The following is a 25,405-nucleotide window of genomic DNA, read 5'->3' as shown; positions in this document are numbered from 1 at the left end:
GAATAGGTTTGGCAGTTCAGACAGTGGATCAGTATTTTATATCATAACCCAACTGCGGTCATTAAACTAAACAGCTTGCTCTCTGAATTCTTTTTGATGGGTAGGGGTACCCGGCAAGGTTGCCCTATGTCTCCTGGGCACTTTGCCCTGTTCATTGAACTCCTGACTGTGGCTCTGCGAGCCTCTCCAGAAGTACAGGGTATCCAGGTCGGCAGTCTGATAGAAAAGACGACTTTGTACGCGGATGACAGTATTATTTTTGCATGACTCTGATACATCCCCGTCCATTTTGAATACCTTTGCTGTTTTTTCCGGTCTGAATGTAAACTAGAATAAATCCCAGTTTCTTCCACTTAAGACTCCTTCTCCTTCTTGCAGGGTTCCAGCCAACTGCCCCTTACAACAAGTAGGTAAGGTTAAATACCTGGGCATCTATATCTCTAGTTCAGTCTCTGACTTCATTACCTTGAATGTCACTCCGTTAATGCAGACGCTAAAACGTAGATTGCAAGCTTGGCAGAATATCCCCCTAACGCTCATTGAGAAAGTTAATTTGCTAAAGATGAATTTCTGCCCCTCTTCCTGTATAGATTTCGTTATTCACCTGTGTGGATACCAAAATAAATCTTTAGGACCATAGATAGTTTGGTGTCTGCATTCTTGTAGAAGGGGCGAAACCCTAGGATCAAACTGCAGGTGCTCCAGCAACCCTGGAAGCAAGGGGGGGTTGGCGGTACCAAATTTTTTTCATTACTTCCTGGCTGGGCAATTAGTTTTCACCCAAAGGTGGTTAACCCTCCCGGACGATGATGCAGCAGTCGCTTTGGAAGCTGCTCTAGAAGGCTCTTATTAGGCACTGATGCATCTTTTGCTCAGGGGCAGTAGTGCCCCATACCCTATCACTACATCTATGCGGGCAACTGTTAGAGCATGGGTGGCAGCTGGTAAAGCAGAATTAATGGACTGTTCGGTAATTTCTCCCCACACTTCATTATGGAAAAATCCTCAGCTTTCGCACTTCTATAAAGTACCCTGACCCTGTTATATGGACCGAATTTGGTATTAAAAAGGTGGGGGATATGGTTAGGAATGGCAAACTTTTGCAATCTGAGGAGTTGAAATCTAAATTTAACCTAATTCTCACCTGTTTTGTTATCTCACCTGTTGCGTCATGCATAAAACTCAATTTAGTACTGCACCAATCATGCTGAAAGAAAGCGATATGGAATCTATGCTTAGGGACGATCAGTTAGACAAGGCTTTGTCCAATATTTATAAGCAGCTGTTTGTGGATATCAGCAGGATCCTTATGCCTTGCAGAGCGGCTTGGGAGAGGGTGTTCCCTCAGGAGGACAGGGATGACTAGGACGATCTTTGGGAAATTCATTTCTCCAGATTGGTTTCGGCTAGAGACCATCTCATCCACTATGAATTACTGCATCAAATATACCTTACTCCAGCCAGACTGGCTAGAATCCCCCCCTCCCCCCCCGGTCATCCTGCTGCTGGTGGTGCACCTCACCCAGGGCGGATTTTATGCATATTTTTTGGAACTGTACGGCTGTACAGAAGTTTTGGGTGGAGGTTACTGAATGTATAGAGAAGTAACTACTATGTTAGACCCACTGTTAAAAGTGTGTCTCCTGGGACTAGTCGATGTTCTGGCCTCTAAAAGAGAGTAACACTGAGTCTACTATGCTAGAAAGACGATAAATCTCTCTTGGAAAAAACCTTCACCTCCTGCTGCTCCGGCCTGGAAGTCACTTATTAATAAAGCCCTTCCTTTCTACAAAGCCACAAACACTAGTAGGGGAATGCCAAAAAAATGTGATAAAGTGTAGGGGGGAGGGAGGGGGGCGAATAGTGTTTCTACAGTGTCTGACTGAGTTGGTATATTCTAAACGACTTCTAATAGTGTCAATACTGTTTAGGGGTGAAGTTTGATATTGACATTTTGAGTCTTTGTATAGTGCTTTCTTTAAACTAGGAATTATATCTAGTGTCTGTTTATTCCTATAGACCAGTAGATGGTTATAAGAACTGGGAGTCCATAAAGACATGTTATAACACGTTAAGCTTGTTCATAAGATGTAATGGACTTGCTGTTCTTACAGTTCTATATTTGCCTTTGAGCTATACTATTGGCCTAGTGCTGAGGTCATGTTAGTACTGTGTTGCCTGGCAGTAAGGCTATTTTTTTTAACGTGTATGTGTTTTCCGTTTCTGTATTATTACGAAAACTTTAATAAAAAGAATCCCCCCCCCAAAAAAAAGTCCAAGAACCTTGATCAGTGGCCTTCAAAGATTAGAGTTGAACAGCAGACAAATTATATTATATACACACACACACAGACATATATATACACACACCCAAGCTATACAGCTGGTCTATATGATCACAATTTTACTAGTAAAAGGATATTCACTGGAGAAATCAGACAATACACAGACGTTTTACTAACCTTCTGCTTAGCCGGAAGACTGCTCCCATCTCGTTCTGACATCAATCTCCATTTCTAAAACAGAGATAAGAATGTTGGAGGTGAGATGTTAGTCAAATTACCAAACTAGAGATAGGATTTGTACAAGGGCACCAAGACAGACACATTCCCAAAGAAACAAAATCTTATTCAAAATCTCAGTACTGAAAGTAACTGTAGGAAAATGCATTTCTATGTTATAGGTTTTTAGCTGTGAATAGAATGGAGAAAGTTTAGGTAATCTGTCAGATTTTTCCGCTATCCGGGGCTGCATTTAGAGGTTTCCCCTCACTTCCTGGGGACCACCCTTTTACCAGATAGGAAAAAAAGGAAATGCTCCATGGCTAAAATGGCAAATGATCACTTCTGATGCTTTGCAACAGCACCTTTAGGCGGGAATTCACTCCCCTCCTTTTCTACTTTTGGAACTCAATTTTTTGTGGGCGAGTGGGCACACAGCTTTGACAGGTAACTGTTACATACTTCCGCTGGAATCACCCAAGCGATTTCACTGAAAGTTCACTCCCCTCCCTGCCGCAACCTTCTACGATACATCAAAGGTCCCAGGGGGCTGCGGGACCATTCATGCAGTGCAGCTTCACAGCCAGCTTCCCACACTTACCATGGCGGTGCCAGGAACCCAAAGACTGGTGAAGAATGGGCCCAGGTTAGTACAGCGCTGGATCCCTGGACAGGAAAATGTTTTATTATTAAAAGTCAACAGTTACAATATTTGTAGCTGCTGACTTAATTTTTTTAAAAGTGAATGGAGAACAGCTTTAGAGTAGAATTCCAGGACATACGCAACTAATATGATAGTGATATTAAAGTCTTTTTTTTTTTAACAACATTTTATACTTACTTGCTCTGTGAAACAGTTTTACGCAGAGCAGGCCAAACCCTCCTCTTCTGGGGTCACCCGCCAGTGCTTCTGGTTCCTCCTGCCTTCAAATATCTCCCCTAAAAAGCCGCCTGCTGGGGGATGTACTCATGCGGGCTTGCTGCCGAGCTGCACTGTGTGCGCGTCTATTGGCACACACACTGATCCCTCATCACTGGATTTAACTGAAAGTAGTGAGAGCCAATGGCATTGCCCCTCTTGGGCAATCGCTGGACCGAGATCGGGCTCAGGTATTTTAGGGGGCTTTTAGGGGGCTGCACCTAAAAGATTTTTTTACCTTAAAGCAGAGAGTGCATTAAGGTAAAAAAAAAAAAACAAAACATAATGACGACATGAAAGAAGTTTGTTTGAAATCTTTGAGAATGTATTAAAAAAAACACCACATGTACATAAGTATTCACAGCCTTTGCCACGACACTCAATATTGAGCTTAGGTGCATCCTGTTTCCACTGATCATCCTTGAGATGTTTCTAAGGCCGGGTTCACACTAGTGCGACACGACAGCCGTCCTACTTTGGATCCGACTTTGCCCTGCGACTTGAAGCTGACATACGTCCGACTTTCAATGAACGGGGATCCGACTTGGATCCCCGCCAATACCAGGCACTTTGGTATGAATCTTGAGCAGGAACTCCACGCCAAATTTTAAATAAAAAACCGGCATGGGCTCCCCCTCCAAGAGCATACCACCCCAAAAATCCATACCAGACCCGGTTCCGAGCACGCAGCCCGGCCGGTCAGAAAAGGGGTGGGGACAAGTGAGCACCCCCCCCCCGTACCAGGTCGCATGCCTTTAACATGGGGGGGGGGGGGTGCTTTGGGGCAGGGTGGCTTTGAGGTGGAGGGGGCCACAGGGCGCTCCCCGTCCCAAAGCACCCCCCCATGTTGAGGGCATGCGGCCTGGTACGGTTCAGGAGGGGGGGGGGGGGCGCTCGCTCGTCCCCACCCCTTTTCCTGACCGGCCGGGCTGCGTGCTCGGATAAGGGTCTGGTATGAATTTGGGGGGGAACCCCGCACCGTTTTTGCGGCGTCGGGGGTTCCCCTTAAAATCCATACCAGACCCAAGGGCCTGGTATGTTCTTGGAGGGGGAACCCATGCCGGTTTTTTATTTAAAATTTGGCGCCGAGTTCCCCCTCAAGATCATCTGAGCACAAGTCGCATGCCAAAGTCGCATCACGCAAGACGGCGATCTGACTTTGATCCGATTTCAATGATAGTCAATGGGCTGAAGTAGGATCAAAGTCGGACCAAAGCAGTACAGGGAATATTTTCAAAGTCGGACCGACTTGTGTCGGACCGGTTAGGACAGCTCCCATAGGGAAACATTGATTTTCACACGTCATGCAACATGAGCTCTCAATGTTGGAGCGTTTGTCGCACTAGTGTGAACCCGGCCTAAAACTTGACTGGAGTCCACCTGTTATAAATTCCGTTGATTGGACAAGGCACAAACACCTGTCTATATAAGGTCCCACCAGTTAACAGTGCATGTCAGAGCAAAAACCAAGCCATGAAGTCCAAGGAATTGTCTGTAGACATCCGAGACAGGATTGTATTGAGGCCCAGATCTGGGGAAGGGTACCGAAAAATTTCTGCATCATTTAAAGTCCCAATGAGCACAGTGGCCTCCATCATCTGTAAATGAAAGAAGTTTGGAACCACCAGGACTCTTCCTAGAGCGAGCACACCCGGCCAAACTGAGCGGTCGGGGTAGAGGGGCCTTAGGGAGGTTTTGAGAAACAAAATTCTCTGGTCTGATGAAACACAGATTGAACTCTTTGGCCTGAATGGCATACGTCATGTCTAGAGGAAACCTGACATCACTCATCTGGCCAATACCATCCCTACAATGAAGCATGGTGGTGGCAGCATCATGCTGTGGGGATGTTTTTCAACGGCAGAAACTGGGAGACTAGTCAGGATCGAGGGAAGATGAATGTAGCAATGTACAGAGACATCCTTGATGAAAACCTGCTCCAGAGCGCTCTGGGCCTCAGACTGCGGCAAAGGTTCATCTTCCAACAGGACCCTAAGCACACAGCCAAGATACAAAGAAGTGGCTATGGGACAACTCTGTGAATGTCCTTAAATGGCCCAGCCAGATTCCAGAAATGAACCAGAGTGAACATCTTTGGGAAGATCTGAAAATGGCCGTGCACGACGCTCCCCATCCAACCTGATGGCGTTTGAGAGGTCATGCAAAGAAGAAAAGGGGAAACTGCCCAAAAATAGGTGTGCTAAGCTTGTAGCATCATACTTAAAAGGACTTGAGGCTGTAATTGGTGCCAAAGGTGCTTCAACAAGGCATTGAGCAAAGACTGTGAATACTTATGTACATGATATTTTTTCGTTTTCTATTTTTAATAAATTTTCGAAGATTTCAAACTTCTTTCACGTCATTATGGGGTATGGTTTGTAGTATTTTTAGGAAAAGAATTAATTTAATCCATTTTGGAATAAGGCACACAACAAAATGTGGAAAAAGTGAAGCGGTGTTAAAACTTTCCAGATGCACTGTACTTTAAATAAGTCCCCCCCCCCCCCCCCCCCCTTACACCTATGCTGAGTAACCTGTTAAGAAAGATCTATATACATTCCCATTTTCAGGACGGTCATGTAATTTGGCTACCCTCTGTTAACTGGAAACAGCTGCAGGGGAAAGGAGGGAGCGCAGATACCCTTGTCTTGGGGAGAGGAGGGAACGATATTTCTGAGTAAGCTGGAAATCATGCCAGTATAATCATAGCTCCCTATTTTAACAATCTTAAGTGGCATTGATAGGCGGTTGGGAAGTTGCATAAATGTAACCCAACTGCTTATTTTGAAGGTCTTTGTGAAAGAGCCCTATCAGCTTACAAGTATCTGCCACTTGTTAAAATTTGAAGACTGGAAGGCTGCCAAGTCCTTGCCATCAGAGAAAATAAACTGAGATGAGCTGTGATATCAGTGTCCCTGATGTGAAGAAACATTTCCTTACAATTCATACAGCTACAGAGGTGAATGGGAGTTTGTCCAGAATATGTAAAATGCTTTAATATGCATAACCCGTGCACAGGTTTACTTTGTGTATTCTTTAAAATGTGTGCTGAAATTATTGTCCATTTTTAAAAACTGCTGTCTTTAAATAATATTATCCCTAGCAAATAGATTTTTTAAAATTATGGGTGATGCTTATACCCTCTAAAAGGCCAAGTCCACCTTTAAAAATAAATAAATATATATATGTGCACATATTTTTGCAGGGAAAAAAAAAAGGTACATTATTATTTATTTGCATAGGAGTCGCTAAAGCATTGCACCTGCAATCGGTAGATAGTAGAGTTACGCTTTAAACCTCCTATGTCATTTAAAAACACTTAATTTCTTTATGGGATGTTAACCATAAGCTGTTGTAGCAGTGCTAAAGATTGAATTGCATTTTTGCTAAATTTCTCATAAAATTTCATGTTGCTCTGCTGTTGTTGTTTTTTTCTACTACTCTGTAAAGACAGCCAACTGGCCTGCAACCCACACGAATGCAAGTTAGAACATACAAGTGCGAATAGCTGTGTGACTCACCACCATAGTGCTACGCCACGATCATTAAATTGTCACGTATACAGTCTCACAATTCCTGCTTGATATCCTTGTATCTTCCTTTTATCCTTCATTCAATGACCTTACATTGCTGTTTAGATATGTTACTATATTTTGCTAATGCGAGGCATAATTGGTTTATTGCAGTCCTAATTAACCCCTTCATGGCCGAGGGTAAAACAAGCCTTAACTGGGCTTTCATAGGGTAGTAAATGGTAACAGATATATCCTGTTTTTTTTTTATCAAAGGAAAGCTGGCCCAAAATAATAAAAGAATTTTAGTTTTTATAATTTAGCTGTATATTTCTTGCCAATACAATAACTTACCAATAAAGAACTGAAAATAAATTCTCCTGCAGCGATACCACATAGGTAGATGTTATTTGTTGTTTGTACCCAAAGTAGGGCCCAGAACCAATGGTGTGCATTTTGCTTTTTTTATCCTACCTAAAACACATACACCGACACAAATTTTAAAAATGCATTTTTTTAAAAAATCCTAATATACTGGCCCAGACCTTTGACCCTTACCTTGAACTCCAACACTAACCTAGATCAAACCTTGATCTGGATATTTTTTCTCTCTTTATCTCCATTCAGAGAAGAAAAAACCCAGGAGCGGCTAAGCAGTGAGTGATCACTATGACAGCCAATCAGAGGCTATCACAGCGATATCAGGTTATTGGGAACCGGGACTCCTGGTTCCCAATCATTAGTAGGAGACCAACATCTCTCGGCTCCCAGCACAAACACAACACATATGTGGTGCCCAGGTTTAAAGCCTACCTCCTGGATGCTGCATATATGTTACCATGTCCATAACCTAAAACACAATGGATTTAAAAGAGAGACTGTGAAATGGTATATAAGGACTCCTGGACTTGTCTGGCCCCCTACTTTCTGTATTTTGATCCAAGGGATCAACAAAAGCTTTAACTTGATTTCTGTCATGGTGAAGGAAAACTCCCTCCATACAAAAAACAAAAACAAAAACACAGACACACAAGGATCTAAGCCTTCCTCACTGTACCAAACGTATTTAAATAAATTACTGTCCTACCCATTTAATCATCCAAACCACTTCAAGTCCTAAGATACTTACTGTTTTTAGTTTCTTTGTAGCAAAATCTTTAATTACTTCTGTTTTGGTCCCTGATTTCTGCAAACACAAAACAATAAGAAGAGTCAACAGCAATATTTTCTAGATAAGTTATGTGTAAGGAGACCTTAAAAGGTATGAAATAAAAAAACAAAAAGGCATGAGCACATAAGAAGCATTTGTTATCTTACTTTCAGTGCTAATTTACAGCACTAACGACAGACTTCAGTTGAACAGACAGCGGTACACACAGAGCGAAATTTGTCTGATTCCTGCTGAACCAGCTGATTTTTGGTCCCGTGTATACCAGCCTTAAGACAAGAATGTTTACTATTTTCTCCTTAGGTGTTTTTTTTCTTTAATTTCTGTAATGCAGCATTTTGACGGAACTTGGGGAGGTGGGAGTAGACCCAGGTGGTAGGCTCTGTTTTAAAATGTTAATTTTCCAGCACTTCAGGTTCAGTAAAATCTACTAGAGAATAAATAATAAAAAAAAATTGCTGTTACTTCCGGCCCCGCCTTCTGCCAGTTTTAAACAGAGCCAATATGTGTCAAACTGTGAACACTGTAGGCATTGTCCAGAGAAAACCAGCATTGAAAGGCTGAGGTATGCAAAAGATGGTGAGAGGTGTGTGGTGTGGCATCCAATTTCAAAATGCACCTATCCCACTTATAATTGTCCAGGCTACTACAGTACCTTGATTTGAGTTTATTCAATAAAAGCAAGCATTTGACAGTTGATCCAGAGGAGGCCTAAAACCTCCAATAAAGCATGATCAAATTTGCTTCAGCAGGGGGACAACCCCCGCCCCGCCCCCCAAAAAAAAAAAAAAAAAAAAAACACCCTTCCTGATTCCCCAAGCGGCAATAGGATATCACCTAGATCATAAAATATATACACATACATACACACACATATATACATACACACACACACACACACACATATACACACACATACATACACAAATGTATGCCCTCAGTTTTACACTGACCTTTTTGTGGCATCTGCGTTTCACACACTTCCTGCTGATGTCCAGATCTGGGTTTTGTTGCCTCTTTAAACACACAGAACAAGCCTCACAGTCCTCTGTTGCAGTACAGCCCTGACAAACTCCACAGTCACCTGGCTGTGCAAGAAGAATATAATGAAAACAATTACTGTTTGCAACATACAAATTACACTAAAGCTGTAAAGAAATGCTGTTAAACAGAAGGATAAGTGGAGTTACTCTATTCAAATAACTGCTGAAACTCTTGTGTTAAAACAACAGCAATGAAAGATACAAATTAATGTTGCACAAGAAAAAGAAAAACAGGAAATGAGGAGAGCTGCATTGTTAACCATGAAGGCTCTTGTCAAGACTCGACTAATACCTATTTCAAGAGATAACCTAGATAAAACATAAATCTTCAGCAGGGTGGGAAACTTTGTTCATTTTCTGGGAATGCTCAGCACCAAAGTGGTGCAGGAACAGGTTGCTCTTAAGCTGGTCACACAAAAGTTGCTGCGATGGTACCTTGTGGATAGCCTTCAGACAGCGCCTTTTCACGCACTTCCAGGAGCTTCCGAATTCAGGGTTGTGGGTACGGAGGAGACATATCGAACAATAACCACAGTTCTCAGTCAAACTGCATGCAGCACAATTACCACAGCCGGTGCTCTGAAGTTAGGAAGGAGATATTAACAGGATTTCCCACCTGTATAATTCACCAATTTCACACACTACAAAACATTCTATGATAGAGAAACTCCTGTTTAACTAAGAAATTATACCAAAAAAAAAAAAAAGTGTGTTCTCCTGGAGGGGGAAGTGGGCTGCGTGGGGTGCTGTCCCTGCTGGGAGAACACAGTCATTATTACTAGCTGCTAGAGCCACTGGCAATAATCACATGTAAAAATCTGACATGCTGGTTGTACCCAAATTGAATCGATGAATCGACTTGGGTACAATCAGCCTGCCCAGAGATGGTGCAAATATTGTCTGGTCCCTGCTGAACCGGCCAAGATTCTAACTATCTAAGGCCGGCTTAAGTAGGAGAGGCTTAATTACCATCAGCTGAGCAATGCAAGCTTCTTGTGTGCAGCGACTGATGTGAAGGTACAGTATGTAAATAGCTGAGTTGGCCTGTGATAAATAAATCTTAGACCGGTAATAGGAAAAAGCATGGCATCCGTTTAGGAGTGACAAAGTCTTATAAAAAGTGTTTCAGAAAAAAACAAATCTACTTTTATGCAACCCCTTTGGAAAAAATAACAAGAATCCAAAACAAGTGAAAAATTTGATTTTCTGACACCAGACACTTTTAAAACGTTGTTCAAGGTACCAACAAGAAGGCTGTATAAGGGGACAGAGGCCTAAAGACCAAAAACAAAAATGTGAGGAGATTACAGGCTGCAGAATGTCTAGGGCACAGGAGACCTATGTAGGAAATAAAACGCAGTCCTAGCACAAGGCCTGGGTAGCCGATGGCAGTAGCAATCCCTATACTGCTATCCTCAAAATTTAAAGTGTCAGCACAAGTTGCTGGCCATTTGAGAGCCGGGTTTATGATGGCTTTATAAAAGCTAAGCCAGTCTCTTAGTGCTGAAATCGTAAAAAAACAAAAAAAAAAAAAAAAAGGACTCTGGCTGCAGCTAGAAATTACAAAAAATTCTTTTGAATTGTTAAACAAAAATATTAACAATAATATTATAGTTCAGTGATCATTTTATATGATATATTATTTTTCTTTTTTAAAAGACAATAATATGGGTCAGCACTATTGATCCACTGTGAAAACATATCATTATACTGCTCTTAATTAGGAAACTCAATATCCTATAGAATAGAACTATTGATTCATCCTCAAAACTGGTTGTAAAAGCAAAGTTTGGACAAAGTCAACGTTACATGCATGGCCGATTGCCAATTTGAAGTTCTATGTATTTTACAACCTTAAAAGAGAAGTTCAGGAATCTCAAAAAAATTAATTAAAAAAATCATACTAACCTAGATGGTTGCAGCACTAATTCCAGCTGCAGTTGTCCCCTGCTGCCTCTCTAGACCGAGAACTGAGCGATCAAACGTCACTGACCGCTCAGCTCTCAGTCTTCAGCCTGATGATTCACAAGTTCTCTGCCCCTCCAGCGCTCACTGGAGTGCTGAGCTGTGGAGGGGCAGAAGCGGCACATTGCAAGGCTAAGCCAGCTGCCGGTCAAGGCATCTGGGCGAATACCAACCATATAGTCCAGATCTTTTCGGAGCCTGGACCAGGTCTGTGATGTCAGTTGAAAACGGGTCACAAGAGTGCAGAACTAAAAGCACTCCTGTGACCCACAGAAGTATAGCCCAAAAAAAGCTTTGGCTATACTTCTCTTTTAACAAGCATCAAAGCAATGGATTGAACAGGTGCAGTGATCCTTTGCTTCCAGAGTAAAGGGTGCCCATTTAGGATCAAGGCTTATTCACATCTGAGGTGCCCAGAAGGAAGAGGCCAATCCTACTGGGAACAGAGTAAGGTGCAAGCCAAGAGGTCCCAGAGGAGGGTTAAACTATAGTTTTTAAAAGGAGCTCCAGCCAAAATTGTTATTCAACAATTTACCAAGTAAAGGATATCATGTAGATAAACCACTTTGGATCTTTTAGACAGTCTAGTCAATTGCAAAAGAAGTAAAAATTGAAAAGATCCTCTCTGAATCTACTAAAAAAAACATGTCAACACCATCTGAATGAATGTACTATGATCAGACTAAGCTAGGGATCCCCAAACTATGGCCCTCCAGCCGTTTGTGGAACTACACGTCTCATGAGGCATTGTAAAACTCTGACATTCACAGACATGACTAGGCATGATGGGAGTGTAGTTCCTGAACAACTGGAGGGCCATAGTTTGGAGACCTCTAAGTGAACTACACAAGGAATGGCTTTGCAGTTAGGCTGGTTGACTGCCAACACCACAGTGGGACCAGAGATGGACCTGGGGCCCCAAATACCTTTAGCGCATATATTTCAATAAAAAGAGGCTCACCTTCAGCAGCTTCTGTTCCCTGTTGAAAGCTCTTCGATTAGCTAAGAATAAAGATGGAAAAACAGTTATCTCACAGGATTACATTGCAATTGTAAGGATGTAATGTGACTGCGTAGACTTGATCTGGAGAGCCATATTTTAGCTCTCCATAGGTTCAGGATTAAAATTATCAAAATAAATGTAGTTGTTGGTCTGGGTTAACACAGTGCTCCACAAATATCAATCAAGGGGTTCACATCCCAATAAGAGGATTGCAAACCTCAATTTACTTATTTTATCTTCATCATATCCTTTATTTCTATAAAAAAAATGTTTTGGCTGGAGCTTTAAAAGATACATAGGGAGAAAAATGGGAATACTGCAAATATATTATAGTCTCAGAGACAAAAGGGACACAGAGAAGACAGCTGATTGTGAAAGCGCTGAAGAGAAATGAGGTTACATGTAACCTGTTCATTTTGTGTCCATTTCTTCTATTTCAGCTAATGTAAAGGAAAAAAAAAAAAAAAAACTTGAAAAAGATTTTGGACTTTTGCTCTCTGTAACAGTCTCCCTCTATGTACTCTGACCATCTCTCTGGAGAGAGAATAGTGAAAAGCTACAGCAGACATTAAACCAACAGAGGGCATATGGTTTAAAACCAAAAAATTATTTCAGAAGCGTGTGCACAGTAGTGATCACCCAGATAAACTGTATTTATAGTCTTTGTATTAGATAAAAGAATCTATTCTAAATCATATTCTACAGCTTTAATATATACAATACACAATAAATACTATTATAAATAATTATATATATATATATATATATATATATATATATATATATATATAAAATTTCAAAGGCAATAATCAGTGAAATACTGTAACAACATTATTCTGATGATGTAGATATATAAATGATTACATAAACTGTTTTATTACTTTTTAGAATACAACATCCCCATTAATTTAAATAATATACACCATGAGATTATGATACCACCACATGAACCCGGTTCTTCCAAGTCCTGAAGAAGTGGACGAGACCCGAGAATAAACACTGACGTAGGAGACACCCGTAAGTATAAAATATATCGAACTGAAATATGCATTTGTAATTTGTATATAAAAACAAGGGATGATAGATCTATGTGGAATACACTGTTGTTGTGTATAAGGAATTATGGTGGACCTTTAGGTTTTATTGGCTTTGAAATAAATCATATATGATATGGTGTTTATTGTTGCATTTTGTATTTACTGAAGTCTTAGGATATAAATTGTAACAGATGTTGAGCTGCATTTGACAGCCCCTTGTCTAATACAAATATAAAAAATGAAATAAAAAGGAGCTTCTGGACCTTGGTGTATGTGTTTATATGTATATGAATATATACAGTATATACAGTGTGCAAGTTATAAGTGCCTAAATCTTTTCACTGAATTAGGAAGAAGTGCCAATAACTGACAATTCCATGACACCACAATCTGCAGCTGTTCATCGAGGTAGCATTAGTGAAAATTTTCAGATGTTTTTAGAAAAACTTTGCAGTGGTAGACCACAGTAGTAACTGATTAAAGTTGAGCTGTTGTGATTTTCCACACTTCAATGCAATGCAGACTGCTGACATCTGCCATTCTACTGAAATAATCTGAATAATCCACTGCAGCCTATTACCTAATCAGTGCACTAAAGAAAGGATGGCTGATGAGTAGAAAGAAGTTTCCGGTAGAGAAATTCAAGACCTTGCACCTGTAATAAGGACCTAGTCTTCTAGAAGGAGGAGTTTACACTATTATATCTGGTAATGGAAATACAATCCCTTTCTTTGTGTGGAGGCTCTCCATACACTGCCTAGCAGATAAAGGCATATGAAAGAGGAACTGAAGTTCCGCTATAAGAAACAGCAAGCAGGCAGGCTTTTATTGCAGAAGAGACATGCAGTGTCTCTTTAGCAAATAATATGTCCCTAACTGCCTGCTCGCTGTCTTCCCAAGCTCTGTAAACTTGTGCAGCTCAGCTTACAGCGCACAGCCTGTTTCTGAATGTTGGGATGACGGTATCCTGCGCACGCACAAAAGGGATCTCTTCCCCCGCCAGCCAATAAAGAGTCCCGAAGACCTGCACTCAGAAGATGCCAGAGCAGGACCGTTAGACAGGCGAGTATTAAAGTGGTAGCAAACACAGCATGGTCACTTGTACCTACAGGTAGGCTTATAATAAAGCTTACCTGTAGGTACAATCAATACAGTCACTGGCCCATGCGCACTACGCTATGCATTGAGGACACACTGAATGTGTCGTCAATCCAGAGCACTGTGCCGTGGCCATGACTCCCATGCACATGGGTGGGAGTGACGTCATAGCGGGTCGGTCAAGCGGTCGGAGCCCGCAAACCCATAAGAAATATTGGATGAACATGGAAGACCCGCCAGGGGTGACAGTGTGCTGCTGGAGGGATCTCCTTTACAGCTAAGTCTCTCATAATGTGCAAGTATGAGGCGCAAACTAGCATATTACATCATTAACTTACAGGAGAACTTTATTTTATTTTTTTAAAGACTTTACTCCTACTTTAAGCTTTTAGTTCTGCTTTAAATTTGGGTATTCAGTTTCTCACAAGAAATTTTAAAAAGGTGAGTGGTGTGCAGTCTATGTTCCATCAAAATGGGTGAAAAGAAAACCGAAGGCATCATGCATACAAAATGGGAATTTTTTTTCTTCTGCTGCAAGTTTAAAGAAAGGGAGAATCGCAGAAGTTACAGAAAAAAAATCTCCACCATCAGAGAATACTGCTCTTATTCTGTTTAAAATGACTTCTTACCACGACAGTTACCACAGTACCAAATATTACGCTTCGACCGACCGAACTCGACCCCAGTAAACCAAACTTTACAACCGCTGCAGCACCTAGAAGAGAAGTGCGTTTAAGAATTCTTACACTTGTCAATCTATGTGATTTGACAGCAACATTACGCAAGTGATATGCTGATGGCCATTCAGCAAAAACAGCTATTCAATGTAGATCACAGAGTTTATTCTGTTTACCTTGGATTAGAAGTATAAAATGTAAAATGAATGACCAACCAGGGTCTAGCTGCTAGCATATAAAGTGACAAAGAATCTTTCATAAAATCTAGCAGCTTTCCGCTCTTGTCCCTCAGACCTGGATCCATTGTTAAAAAAAGGAGTTCTTCATTTTTAGAGTAATGGAGGGTTGAAAGTTTTTTGTTGCCATCTGTGTTCCATTGCAGAAATTTTCCTTCACTTCCTGTCCTAAGTGAGGGCATCCTGGGGTGTCACCAGAACTAATGCCCCCCATTAGGAGGATTTCCCCTCAATTCCTGTTCTGATGTCAACCCAAAATGTGTGATATTTTTTTCCTTTCACTTTCAATGATAATGATAAACAGGACAAATAGAGAGGGTGACTCTCCTTAATGGGGATACAGACAGCAATAAAAACTGACAGGTGATCTAATCCATCTCCACTCTATCCAAAGCTAAAAAAAAAAAAAAAAAAAAGGTTTTGCCTTCAGTGACACTTTGGGGTTCATTTACTGAAACTGGAGAGTGCAAAATCTGGTGCAGCTCTGCATGAAAAGCAATCAGCTTCCAATTTTTTTTTGCCAAAGCTTAATTGAAGAAGCTGAAGTTAGAAGTGGATTGGCTCCCACGCACAGCTGTACCAGATTTTGCACACTCCAGTTTTAGTAAATCAACCCCTTTAAAAGCGGCGTTTCACCCAAAAGTGGACCTTGCGCTTATCCGATTCTGTAGCTACGGACTTAATTATTAGAGCGGCGAACAAAACTCTGCTTTAAGTCTTACAGAAAGCTTAGTTGATTTTGTGCGCATTAAGCCCCATGGTAAATGGGGCCTGGGGGGGTAGATTTGACCAAACTTCACCCCCACAATATTTCCTCCCAAATTTTTGATAGCCAAGTTACACTGAACTGTACTGCACATTCACAGATCAAAAGAGAAAGAAAGAGCTTTATACTCTACTGTTACACATTTTACAGTGTATTTATTATTTCTATCTATATCATGATACATTGTTTTCTTAATGCAGCCAATCTTGCAGACCCCTAATTCACTTATAAAAGAGAATACAGCCTTACTAGTGTACAACCTCCCTCTTAAAATACAGGGCACTTAACAACTTAACTGTGAGTGTTGCTGGAACTACACAACACGCTGTTCTGCCTTTTCACAGCTTTTTATTTTTTTTTTTAAAGAGGATGTATACCCTCACATATATCCAGTGAAGTGAATAGCCTCAGATGATACACAGAGATTAAATAAATCCTCCTCCTCCAAGTTTTACTTGTTTATCTGCAGTCTTCTCTTTTGTACACCCCTTCAAAAGTGCTGGTTTTAGGTAAAATCCTTTAGCATTTTTCAGTATCACAGAGGAGGGGTGAAGAGCTGTCAGAGACACGGTGTGAGAGCTGACTGGAGGAAAGGAACACACCTCCACACGCACAGCAGAACTGTGTTCTGAATACACAAGCTGAGCTCTCTCCCCGACACATTTCTTCTCATGTGTCGGAAAACTTCTCAGAAGTGATTCATGCTAACACAGGACGGAAGGGAGCACCAAAGAGAAAAAACACTTAGCCCCCGTTCACATTGACTGCAGCTTTGAAATTGTGCGATTTCAAAGCCGCATCACAGTGCGACTTTGAAGACATCTGTGCGGCTTTATGCAGATCTATTCAAGTCGCACCTAAAGTCGCCAAAAGTAGTGCATGTACTACTTTTTCAAAATGATGTGGCACACCAGCTTGAACAGAGCGATTGCTGGCAATAGGCTGCAACTCGTTAAGCAATTTGACCTATCAATGTGAACTTTGGATCGAGAAAAGTAAACACTACAGATATATGCGCTTTCCTCAGATTTGATGACTGAGGTTTACAACCACTTTAAAACTGAAAAAGCTTTATTGAGCATAAACAACTTGTTACCAGGAATATTTTACAGTAATAACAATGTTCCAGAGCGAGAACAGCAATCTAAGACATTGAACACAATGTCTGTGGACTGTGACCAATACAAAGCCATCAGTAATTCAGTACAGGGTTAAGACATCCTGATACAGAGATCAAGTGCCCATAGCTAGTTCCAGCATACAGCTGGAAAAAACCCATTGGGATTACAAAATTCTGTCCACAATAAGGCCTCATTCACACGAGGCGGACTCCGCTTCCAAGGAGTCCGCCGGCTCAGCGGGAGATCTCTCCGTTGAGCTCCGCTGAGCCGGCGGATGACAGGTCCCTATCTGCTCACTGAGCGAGGAGGGGCTTGTCAGGCGCCGCTGCTGTCTATGGAGGGATCGGATGAAAATGGACAGAATGTTCGTTTTCATCAGATCTCACCTGATCCGATAGCAACGGATCCGGACGTAGGGCCATCCGTCTGCTTTCAGCGGATCGGAACGGGTCGGATGTCAGCGGACACGTCTCATAGGCTAACATGGAGCACCCGTTTAGGTCCGCTGTCAAAACTGACAGGCGGACCTGAACGGTCCGATCGTGTGAAAGGGGCCTAAGATCTATATGTCAAAGACCCATTACACCCTGACAAATTTATTACAGCCTCTCCAATTTCCTGGGATACCCTCTATGCTTTTCACAGTTCTTCATTATATTAAGGCTAATTAAAGAATGAAGATGTGGTACAAGAATTTAGCCAGCAGAGTAGCCATTGGTAAAACACACTGTTTATGTTTTACTGTACTCTAGCTTCACAGACGTTAAAATGCAATAAATTTAACCATCTGCTGTGGCCGTTATGATGAGTTCCCACCATCCCTGCTGTGTTTTTAATTTATTTTCTATTGTAGAGAACATAACATGAGGAGATGGGATGCACAAAGGTGACTTGGAACACCCCAAATTACCACCCAAGACATAAAAAGCCGAGTAAAACCAATAAAAAATTACTAAATTTTTTACACCACGTAGTCTCATTTCACACTGATACAGTAACACTTTTGCTGTATGATGCTGCCTCTACCTTGGTCATGCAACAGACAAACCTGAAAAGTTTCTTCCCACTCAAGCAAGCAACTTACGCGGTCACTGACTTTACTTCCTTCCCATTTTGCTGGTGTTCTTTAGAAGATGGAAAAGGAAAGGACAAACGTTTCTCAGACTGGACTGGAGATGTTGGGGTCATCGGAGAGGTTGATACCACCGGAGATGTTGGCGTTGCCTTCTTCTTCTTTTTCTTAATCTTCTTTCTCTAAATAACAGAAATGTCATTAGCGGACAGACTAATAGTAACCCCTTCTACTCCCCAGAAGATACATCACCTACCTTCTCCAGTGGAATCAGGGTTCCTTGCTTGAAATTAAAGCATGACAGGTCCACAGATTCTCCTAAGAATTTGGACAGCTCAGGCTTGCTGCGAAAGCGCTGACCAGTGGGACTACCAAACAAGAAGCGCAATATAAGTAATGTCAGAAATTTTACATAACTGGAATAGAAAAAGTTAACAACTCACAAGCACTATCTACTGTATATAAAGTCAGTCTAATGCTGGTCATATGTAGAACAAAACAACTACTCAATGGCTTTTTCCACTATAAAAATAATGTATCTTTCAGGATATAGACTGTGCTACATGAATGGTTCAACCAAGCAAGTTGTTTGTCATCTATGATTACTAGCTTCTCCTGTGTACCTCTAAGTCCATAAAAAAAGATTTTATTAGATAAAAAAAAAAAAAAAAATTAATAATAATTATTAATATATATATATATATATATATATATATATATATATATATATATATATATATATATTATAATTTGACTTGCCTCTAAATCCCATATCTTGGAGTACAGTACAGGACACAGGCAGCTTTTTTTTTTACACATATATTTACATAGTCTGATTGAAAAAAGACAAGTTCATCCAGTTCAACCAATAGAAGGGGGTAAAAATATAACAATACAATTCTACAACCCTATATATTTAAATCCTATACCCACAGTTCATCCAGAGGAAGGCTAAAACCCTCAATAAAGCATGATCCAATTTGCTCCAGCTGGGGAAAAAAAAAATCCTTCCTGATCCCCCGAGAGGCAAATGGATGTTCCCTGGATCAACTTTACCTATAAATATTAGTTTCCAGTTATATTATGGGTATCTAGGAAAGATCCAGGCCTTTCTCAAAACAATCTTCACCTTTGGTTTTAGGTGCCATGGTGTAGGAATAAGCTGCATGTGCCCTGTACTGTACGATTTTTTATTACAGGTACTTATATAGCGCCGTCAATTTATGCAGCGCTTTACATATTATCTATTACACATTCACATCAGTCCCAGCCTTCAAGAAGCTTACAATCTAACATCGCTAACTCACATTCACACATACACATAGAAGGGCCAATTTAGATAGCAGCCATATAACCCTCCAGCATGTCTTTGGCGTGTGGGAAGAAACCCACGCAGGCACAGGGAGAACATGAAAACTCTGTACAGCTAGTCATTTAGGATAGTTATTTCTTTGTTGTCTATTGAGAACCACAGAAGAGGTAGTAATCATAGACAACATGGCAACTGCCTACAAATGAGTTGTCTATGGTTACTACCCCTAAAAGCGGTTCTCCAGCCTTTTTTTTTTTTTTTTATTTAAAAGTCAGCAGCTACAAATACTGTAGCTGCTGACTTTTAATAAAAGAACACTTACCTGTCCAGGGGTCCTGTGCTGTGCTCATCCAAACTGCGTCTTTATCAGTCTTCAGGTCTCAGCGCCTGCATGTTTACTGTGGGCAGCCGGCTGTGACTCCTTGCGGCTTCATAGTTGTCTGCCCACTGCACATGTGCGAGATGCACTGTACTTTATGAATGGTCTCACAGGGACCTGTGACATGGGGGGGGGGGGGGGGGGGCGGAGTTTGTAAACTTTAGGTGGATTGCCAAGGCGATCTGACTGGAAGTGGGAGCAAGTATCGGTCACAATCAGGTACCCCCCCCCCTCTCCAAAAAGGGCCAACAACAGAATAGAAGGGGGATATAGGAGGGTATACAGCGAAACTTCACCTTTAGGGTGAAGTTCTGCTTTACGTCGCTCAACAGACAATAAAGAAATTATAAATTTGATGGGCTCCAGCTTTTAAATTGTTAGAGACACACAAACAGGTTTAAAAGAAACCTATTATGAGAATTACATGGAAGCTACAATTACCAACCACATGAAAATGTCAGTAGCCTGGCTACCTCAAATGGCGATCCATAAAATGAGGGGTAATAACCACCACTCAAGGTGATCATTGTGGCATTTGAAAACACACTTTTAGTAAGTTCAGCTGGCAGGAACTGTTCAAAGACAACCATAGAACAACAAAGTACATGCATGGGGGCAGCCATATTTGCTCATTACATATGCAGGACTGTGTTTGTAGGAGAGGAGCACAGCGATTGAAAACAATGCACGCTCTAGGGCTCTTATAGTAGATGCATTAGGATCGCTAAACACAGCATCTCACATCCACAGTGATACTGGAGAAAGTAGCAAAAATCTGTGTACTAAAGACAACTGTGAATTTATTGAGCAGCTTGTATATAAATCTAAGTCACATGAAAATTATAAACTTTATAAGTTCAAAATTCATACAAAAAAAATAATAATATGCCACAGTTCTCCTATTTGAACTGTAATGTCGATTTAGTTGAAATAAACTGTGCATCAGCAAATGTAACGTAACACAAAATAATCAATAGCTGGTTCAGCCAGGCATAAACCAAGCGGATTATCTGTCATTTAGAGGTGCCTTCAGTTCACCTCTACACCTACCTTTGATAATAAGTGTCTGAGTGTCCGCACGACTGTCCAGATTTACGGACGGCCGTCCTCCGTTTCCAGCCCGGGCCCAGCAGTGGCCAGTCCTCCCAGCCCTCAGACATGGTGAGCGGGGCTCCGTGGAACTGCAATAACAAGGGGACAGGATGATAAATGGGCCTCGGAGCCTGCGGCAGCTGCAGCCATAGGGGAGACACTCACATTGGAGACACACATGGATGCTCACAGCTTCAACCCAGGGCCAGAGTCTCTGACTCACTGAATTCCAGCCCACAGTAAAGGCTGTGGGAGGAAGTGAAGCAGACAGGAACACCCTGCAGTGCGCTGGAAGCCAGGAACAAATTGTAATGACATCCTATGCACAAGAAGGCCATCGGTTAACTGCCTCCTTCCTCCCCCCCCCTCCCGCCCCCCCAGTCCATGCAGCCTGGACCAGTGCACTTCATTATACAATCCGCTTCACTAGGATAAGCCTTTTTAAAGGGTCAGCACATCCAAGCTGATAGTTCTGATTCTGGGTGATGCTGGAGATTTAAAAGTGAACCTGACATTACAAGATACAGTCTATTAACATTACGATACAACAGAAAAAAAAAAAACCACAAAAAGACAGTTAATAAAAACATTTCTTTGAAACCGCATTTGCATTACACAATATGCCAAAATAATGACATTAAAATGTTGAAATGCACAACTCAGGCAGAAAAGTCTGATCAATATACATGGTCAAATAAAAGCTGAAAGCCGTTTTCAGAGGGGGCGGCATCTGCTCATTCGTTTTACAGCATATTTGTGCTTTGCAATGTCCGTATATACTTTACCATTCAGGAGTCTTATTTTTAAATTGTAAACTATGTCAATGCAGTTTTGCTCCATTTGGGAAAAAAATAAAAAATAAATCAGGACATGGGACTTACAATCAACACAACGTGTGGCTTGTGCTGCTGTTTTACCTAAAATCTTCTGTCCCCCAATTTCCCCTTCTGTAATCTTCTGGTGCTGCTGGGGTTAATAAAGATGAGGGACCCGTCATATGCACTCATCAAAAGTGCCAACTATGACTGCCCCTCTCCTCCATTCATAGAAGCTGTTTTATTACTCCTATGAATGAAATATGCTCTATGAATGGAGGAGGTGGAACTGTCATTAATCTGCACATCCTCCATCCAAAAATCGCTTTTCATTCATAGAAGCCATTGTATAGAAAGAAAGGAGGAGGGGGTGTTAATAGCAGGCATAATATCTCTCTCTCTCTGTATATATATATATATATATATATATATATATATATATATATATATATATATATATATATAATATCTCTATCTATCAAGTCCCTCAGCCCTATTCACTCTCTGCAGGGGTTGTGGGGGGGAATCGGAGGATAGAAGATTTTACCTAACGCAGCACTAGGGACACGTCACTTGACTGTAGTAATGTCACTTGTGCTGTCCCCGCTGTCAGAACACAATGTCCTGGTGGGGGGGGGAGGGGGATTCCACCCACCTTGTTAGTGTAAATGGAGGAATCTATTTTTTTCCCCCCCTTCAGCCTGTGCTGCTTCTGTAGAAAAGACATGCCAGAAAAACATCTTTTGATCAGTACCCGATCAAGGCTCGCATCCAGGATGGATAAAAATGAATAACATTTTTTTCTTTTTTTTTTTTTTTTTAATCCAAAAAAAATCTGATTTTTTTTAAATTTAAATCTGATTTTATTTAAAATCCTTTTTTCAAATTTATTTTAATAAAATGCTTTTGGAGTAAAAATCTATCTAAAGATAGTTTTCTATTTAAGATACATTAATAATTTAGTTTATTCAGCATGAAATGGAGCTTAGTTATGTAGCATGAGGCTGTATATTCTGCAATATTTACATTTTTGGTAAACTCATTCAATGAAGCCAAGCTCTACAAGCTGAGATAACATGCACTGCATTGATGCATTCACACAATTTCACAGTAACCATGAGATAAAACAAAGTTCAGGAATGATCCTTTATCCCATTGTACAAATCTATGTACACTACAAACTGTATGATTGAATCGGTTCTGATATCACAGTTTTACTAACCTGACAGGTTATTATTATTATAATAAATAAGTAACCTTCATTTTGTTTGCAAATTATAGAGTCTACCTACCAGAAAGAATAAGTCCTTACATTTAAAGAGTACCTGTCATTATAGATCCATCATGGCAGCACCTGTTAGCGGGCATCCACTCACCTGCTGCTGCCACGTCCCTCACCTTGTTGTGTCACTGCCGCATCACCAGCCGTCCCATTAAAATAAATGTGACTGTCAGTAAGCCAACAGCGGGTCAGACGAGCAGCTGCGGATCAGATATGACAGCTGCTCTTAAAAAAATTATGATTTAAATAAAGCCTCTTTACTAGCGATTTAAATTGCGATTTAAAAGCCTCTTGATTTAAATCAAATCCACCGTGCTCGCATCCAATTGCTGCAAACGCTAACCGGTGTGTTCTGGTAAAGGGGGGGGGGGGTCCCCCTGTCAGAACACAATTGGTCAGCAGGGAGATTGCTGTACTAACATTGCATAGTTAGTACAGGGAGCTCCTCATAGTGTGTACCAGGCATTAGTTAGCCTGGTCGTAAAAGGCTGTTGAAAAACACTATGGAGTCTGGAAACGCAGAGACTTCTAAGACAGCCTATTATAAACAGTCAAAAAACAGTCCATGTGCATTAATGGTTTAAAGCAAATTTACAACCTAGTCTGTCTTTTTTTTTTTTCTTTTTTTATTGTCAACTACTAGAATCAAAATCCGTTCATATTCCATAACTGCCACACTGATGGAGACAAGATCCTAAACAACGACTACACAGACATATGAGAATATAACCATCAGTTAGATAACAAACACACCTATTTTACAGGGTGCAGAAGGCAGATGGGATAGTGTGTGATGTGTGTCTATAAAATCGTGATTTATGTATACAATTTATAAAAGTAAAAATGTTACATTAGTAAATTTACTTAACACAAGATGCTAACACACCAGGATAAGGATACCTTTTTTCAAAAAAGTGACAGCCATTTATAGTGGAGTCCAATTAGATAAATGAGGCCCCGTTCACACGGGGCAGATCCATCCAAGTGGAAACTCGGCTATCTGTATATGGGCGGCGCTCGGCTCCGCTCAGTCACGCCCATCCCGGGCGGGACTACGAGAGGAGCCGAAAGTGGCCAAGAGCCGCCGAGAAGAGCCGAGGCTCTGTGTGTCTCGGCGGCACTATTTTCAAACTGCAGTGACACTGGCAAGTCACTGCAGTTTAACTACAGCCTGGGCAAGGCTGCAAATGGACACTTACAAAGTTGCAAATGGACAATAACAAAACAGGAGATGGGCACTGACAAGGCTGCAAGGCTGCAAATGGACACTGATAAGGCTGCAAATGACTGCAGGGCTGCAAATGACACCAAGGCTGCAAATGACACTGGACAAGCATGCAGATGGACACTGATAAGGCTGCATTGATGGGCATTTAAATGTAAGTTACTTTCCCTAAAATTTCCTCCTAAACTTGGGGTGCGTGTTATACGCCGGCGCATGTTATACGCCGATAAATACGGTAGTTTGTTTGGACCAAGCCGAATTAATTATTTACGTCACTAATACATGCAGTGGCTGTTAGCACCGTATAAAATGAATGTAGCCTCAGCTACATAAAATATACAGCTCTGTGCTCTGGCAGCTGGATGAGAACTTCCTGTCCTGCTCCCGGAAGAAAATCAAGTCAGGCTAAGCGCTACTCAACCATAAGATGCTTTGTATTCTACGAATGAATACAAAGCTTCCTCTGATTGGCTGAAACAAGCTGATGACATCAAACTCTGCTTCAGCCAATCAGAGAAAGCTTTGTATTCATTCATAGAATAAAAAGCTGCCTATGAATGGGGATGCATGGATATAACCACCGTCAAAAATTATTAACCACAAATGGGGTTTTAGCATTTTGCCTAAATTAAATAAAAAAAAAAAAAAAAAAGGAGAAGGTTTTGATAATGGCAGGCTGCATCCCATGGACTTCAATGTAAAATCGTGCCCCACTGACTTCAATGCAAAGAAACACCAGTGACAATAAATTTGATTTTTTAATTTTTTTTTAAACTGTCCATTTCAGTTTTCGGCACCGGAATTTTCATTTCAGTGCACCAATAGTTTATAGAGTGCAGAGAGTCAAGTACTTGTGAAGTAAATAGTTCATCTGGAACAGCTTGCTCCAAACAAACTATTTAAAGTTAAAGGGTAACTCCACTTTCACGGGGAAAAAAAATAGCAATTAAAAAAACAATAATATAGCATATACAATTGCGACACAAGTCATACTGTAATTGAAAGTTATTAAAGGGGTTGTAAACCCTTGTGTTATTTCATAGGATGCATTAAGGTGAAAAAACTTCTGACACTGACCACCCACACAGAAGCGCTCTTCCTCTCTGCCCGTTGTCTCAGCTCTTGATTGGATAGATTGATAGCAGTGCAGCCATTGGCTCCCGCTGCTGTCAATCAAAACCA

The 25,405-nt window shown here is 41.1% G+C and overlaps 1 protein-coding gene across 7 annotated transcripts in view; it reads right to left on the bottom strand.

Moving 5' to 3' along the window:
- Positions 1 to 25,405, bottom strand: part of LOC141108339 (methyl-CpG-binding domain protein 1-like) — a 70,060-nt gene that overhangs the window by 32,817 nt on the left and 11,838 nt on the right. For 2 of the 7 annotated variants that reach the window (XM_073599863.1, XM_073599868.1), the window contains exons 1-10: positions 21,067 to 21,218; positions 20,860 to 20,990; positions 18,375 to 18,486; positions 18,131 to 18,300; positions 14,876 to 14,961; positions 12,070 to 12,110; positions 9,579 to 9,722; positions 9,054 to 9,188; positions 8,062 to 8,118; positions 2,463 to 2,516 (exon numbers count right to left, since the gene is read on the bottom strand). In XM_073599863.1, the coding sequence (XP_073455964.1) occupies positions 2,463 to 2,516; positions 8,062 to 8,118; positions 9,054 to 9,188; positions 9,579 to 9,722; positions 12,070 to 12,110; positions 14,876 to 14,961; positions 18,131 to 18,300; positions 18,375 to 18,486; positions 20,860 to 20,990; positions 21,067 to 21,081 (945 nt within the window). In that variant the 5' untranslated portion in view covers positions 21,082 to 21,218. Of the gene's footprint in view, positions 1 to 2,462; positions 2,517 to 8,061; positions 8,119 to 9,053; positions 9,189 to 9,578; positions 9,723 to 12,069; positions 12,111 to 14,875; positions 14,962 to 18,130; positions 18,301 to 18,374; positions 18,487 to 20,859; positions 20,991 to 21,066; positions 21,224 to 25,405 lie in introns of those variants that run through there. The other 5 variants (XM_073599862.1, XM_073599865.1, XM_073599867.1 and 2 more) reach the window with 5 other exon arrangements.

Source organism: Aquarana catesbeiana, linkage group LG09 (genome assembly GCF_042186555.1).
Source record: "Aquarana catesbeiana isolate 2022-GZ linkage group LG09, ASM4218655v1, whole genome shotgun sequence".
In the NCBI taxonomy this organism is placed as follows: Eukaryota; Metazoa; Chordata; class Amphibia; order Anura; family Ranidae; genus Aquarana; species Aquarana catesbeiana.
Note: the sequence above shows the minus strand (reverse complement) of the source record. Positions and strands in the feature narration are given on the sequence as shown.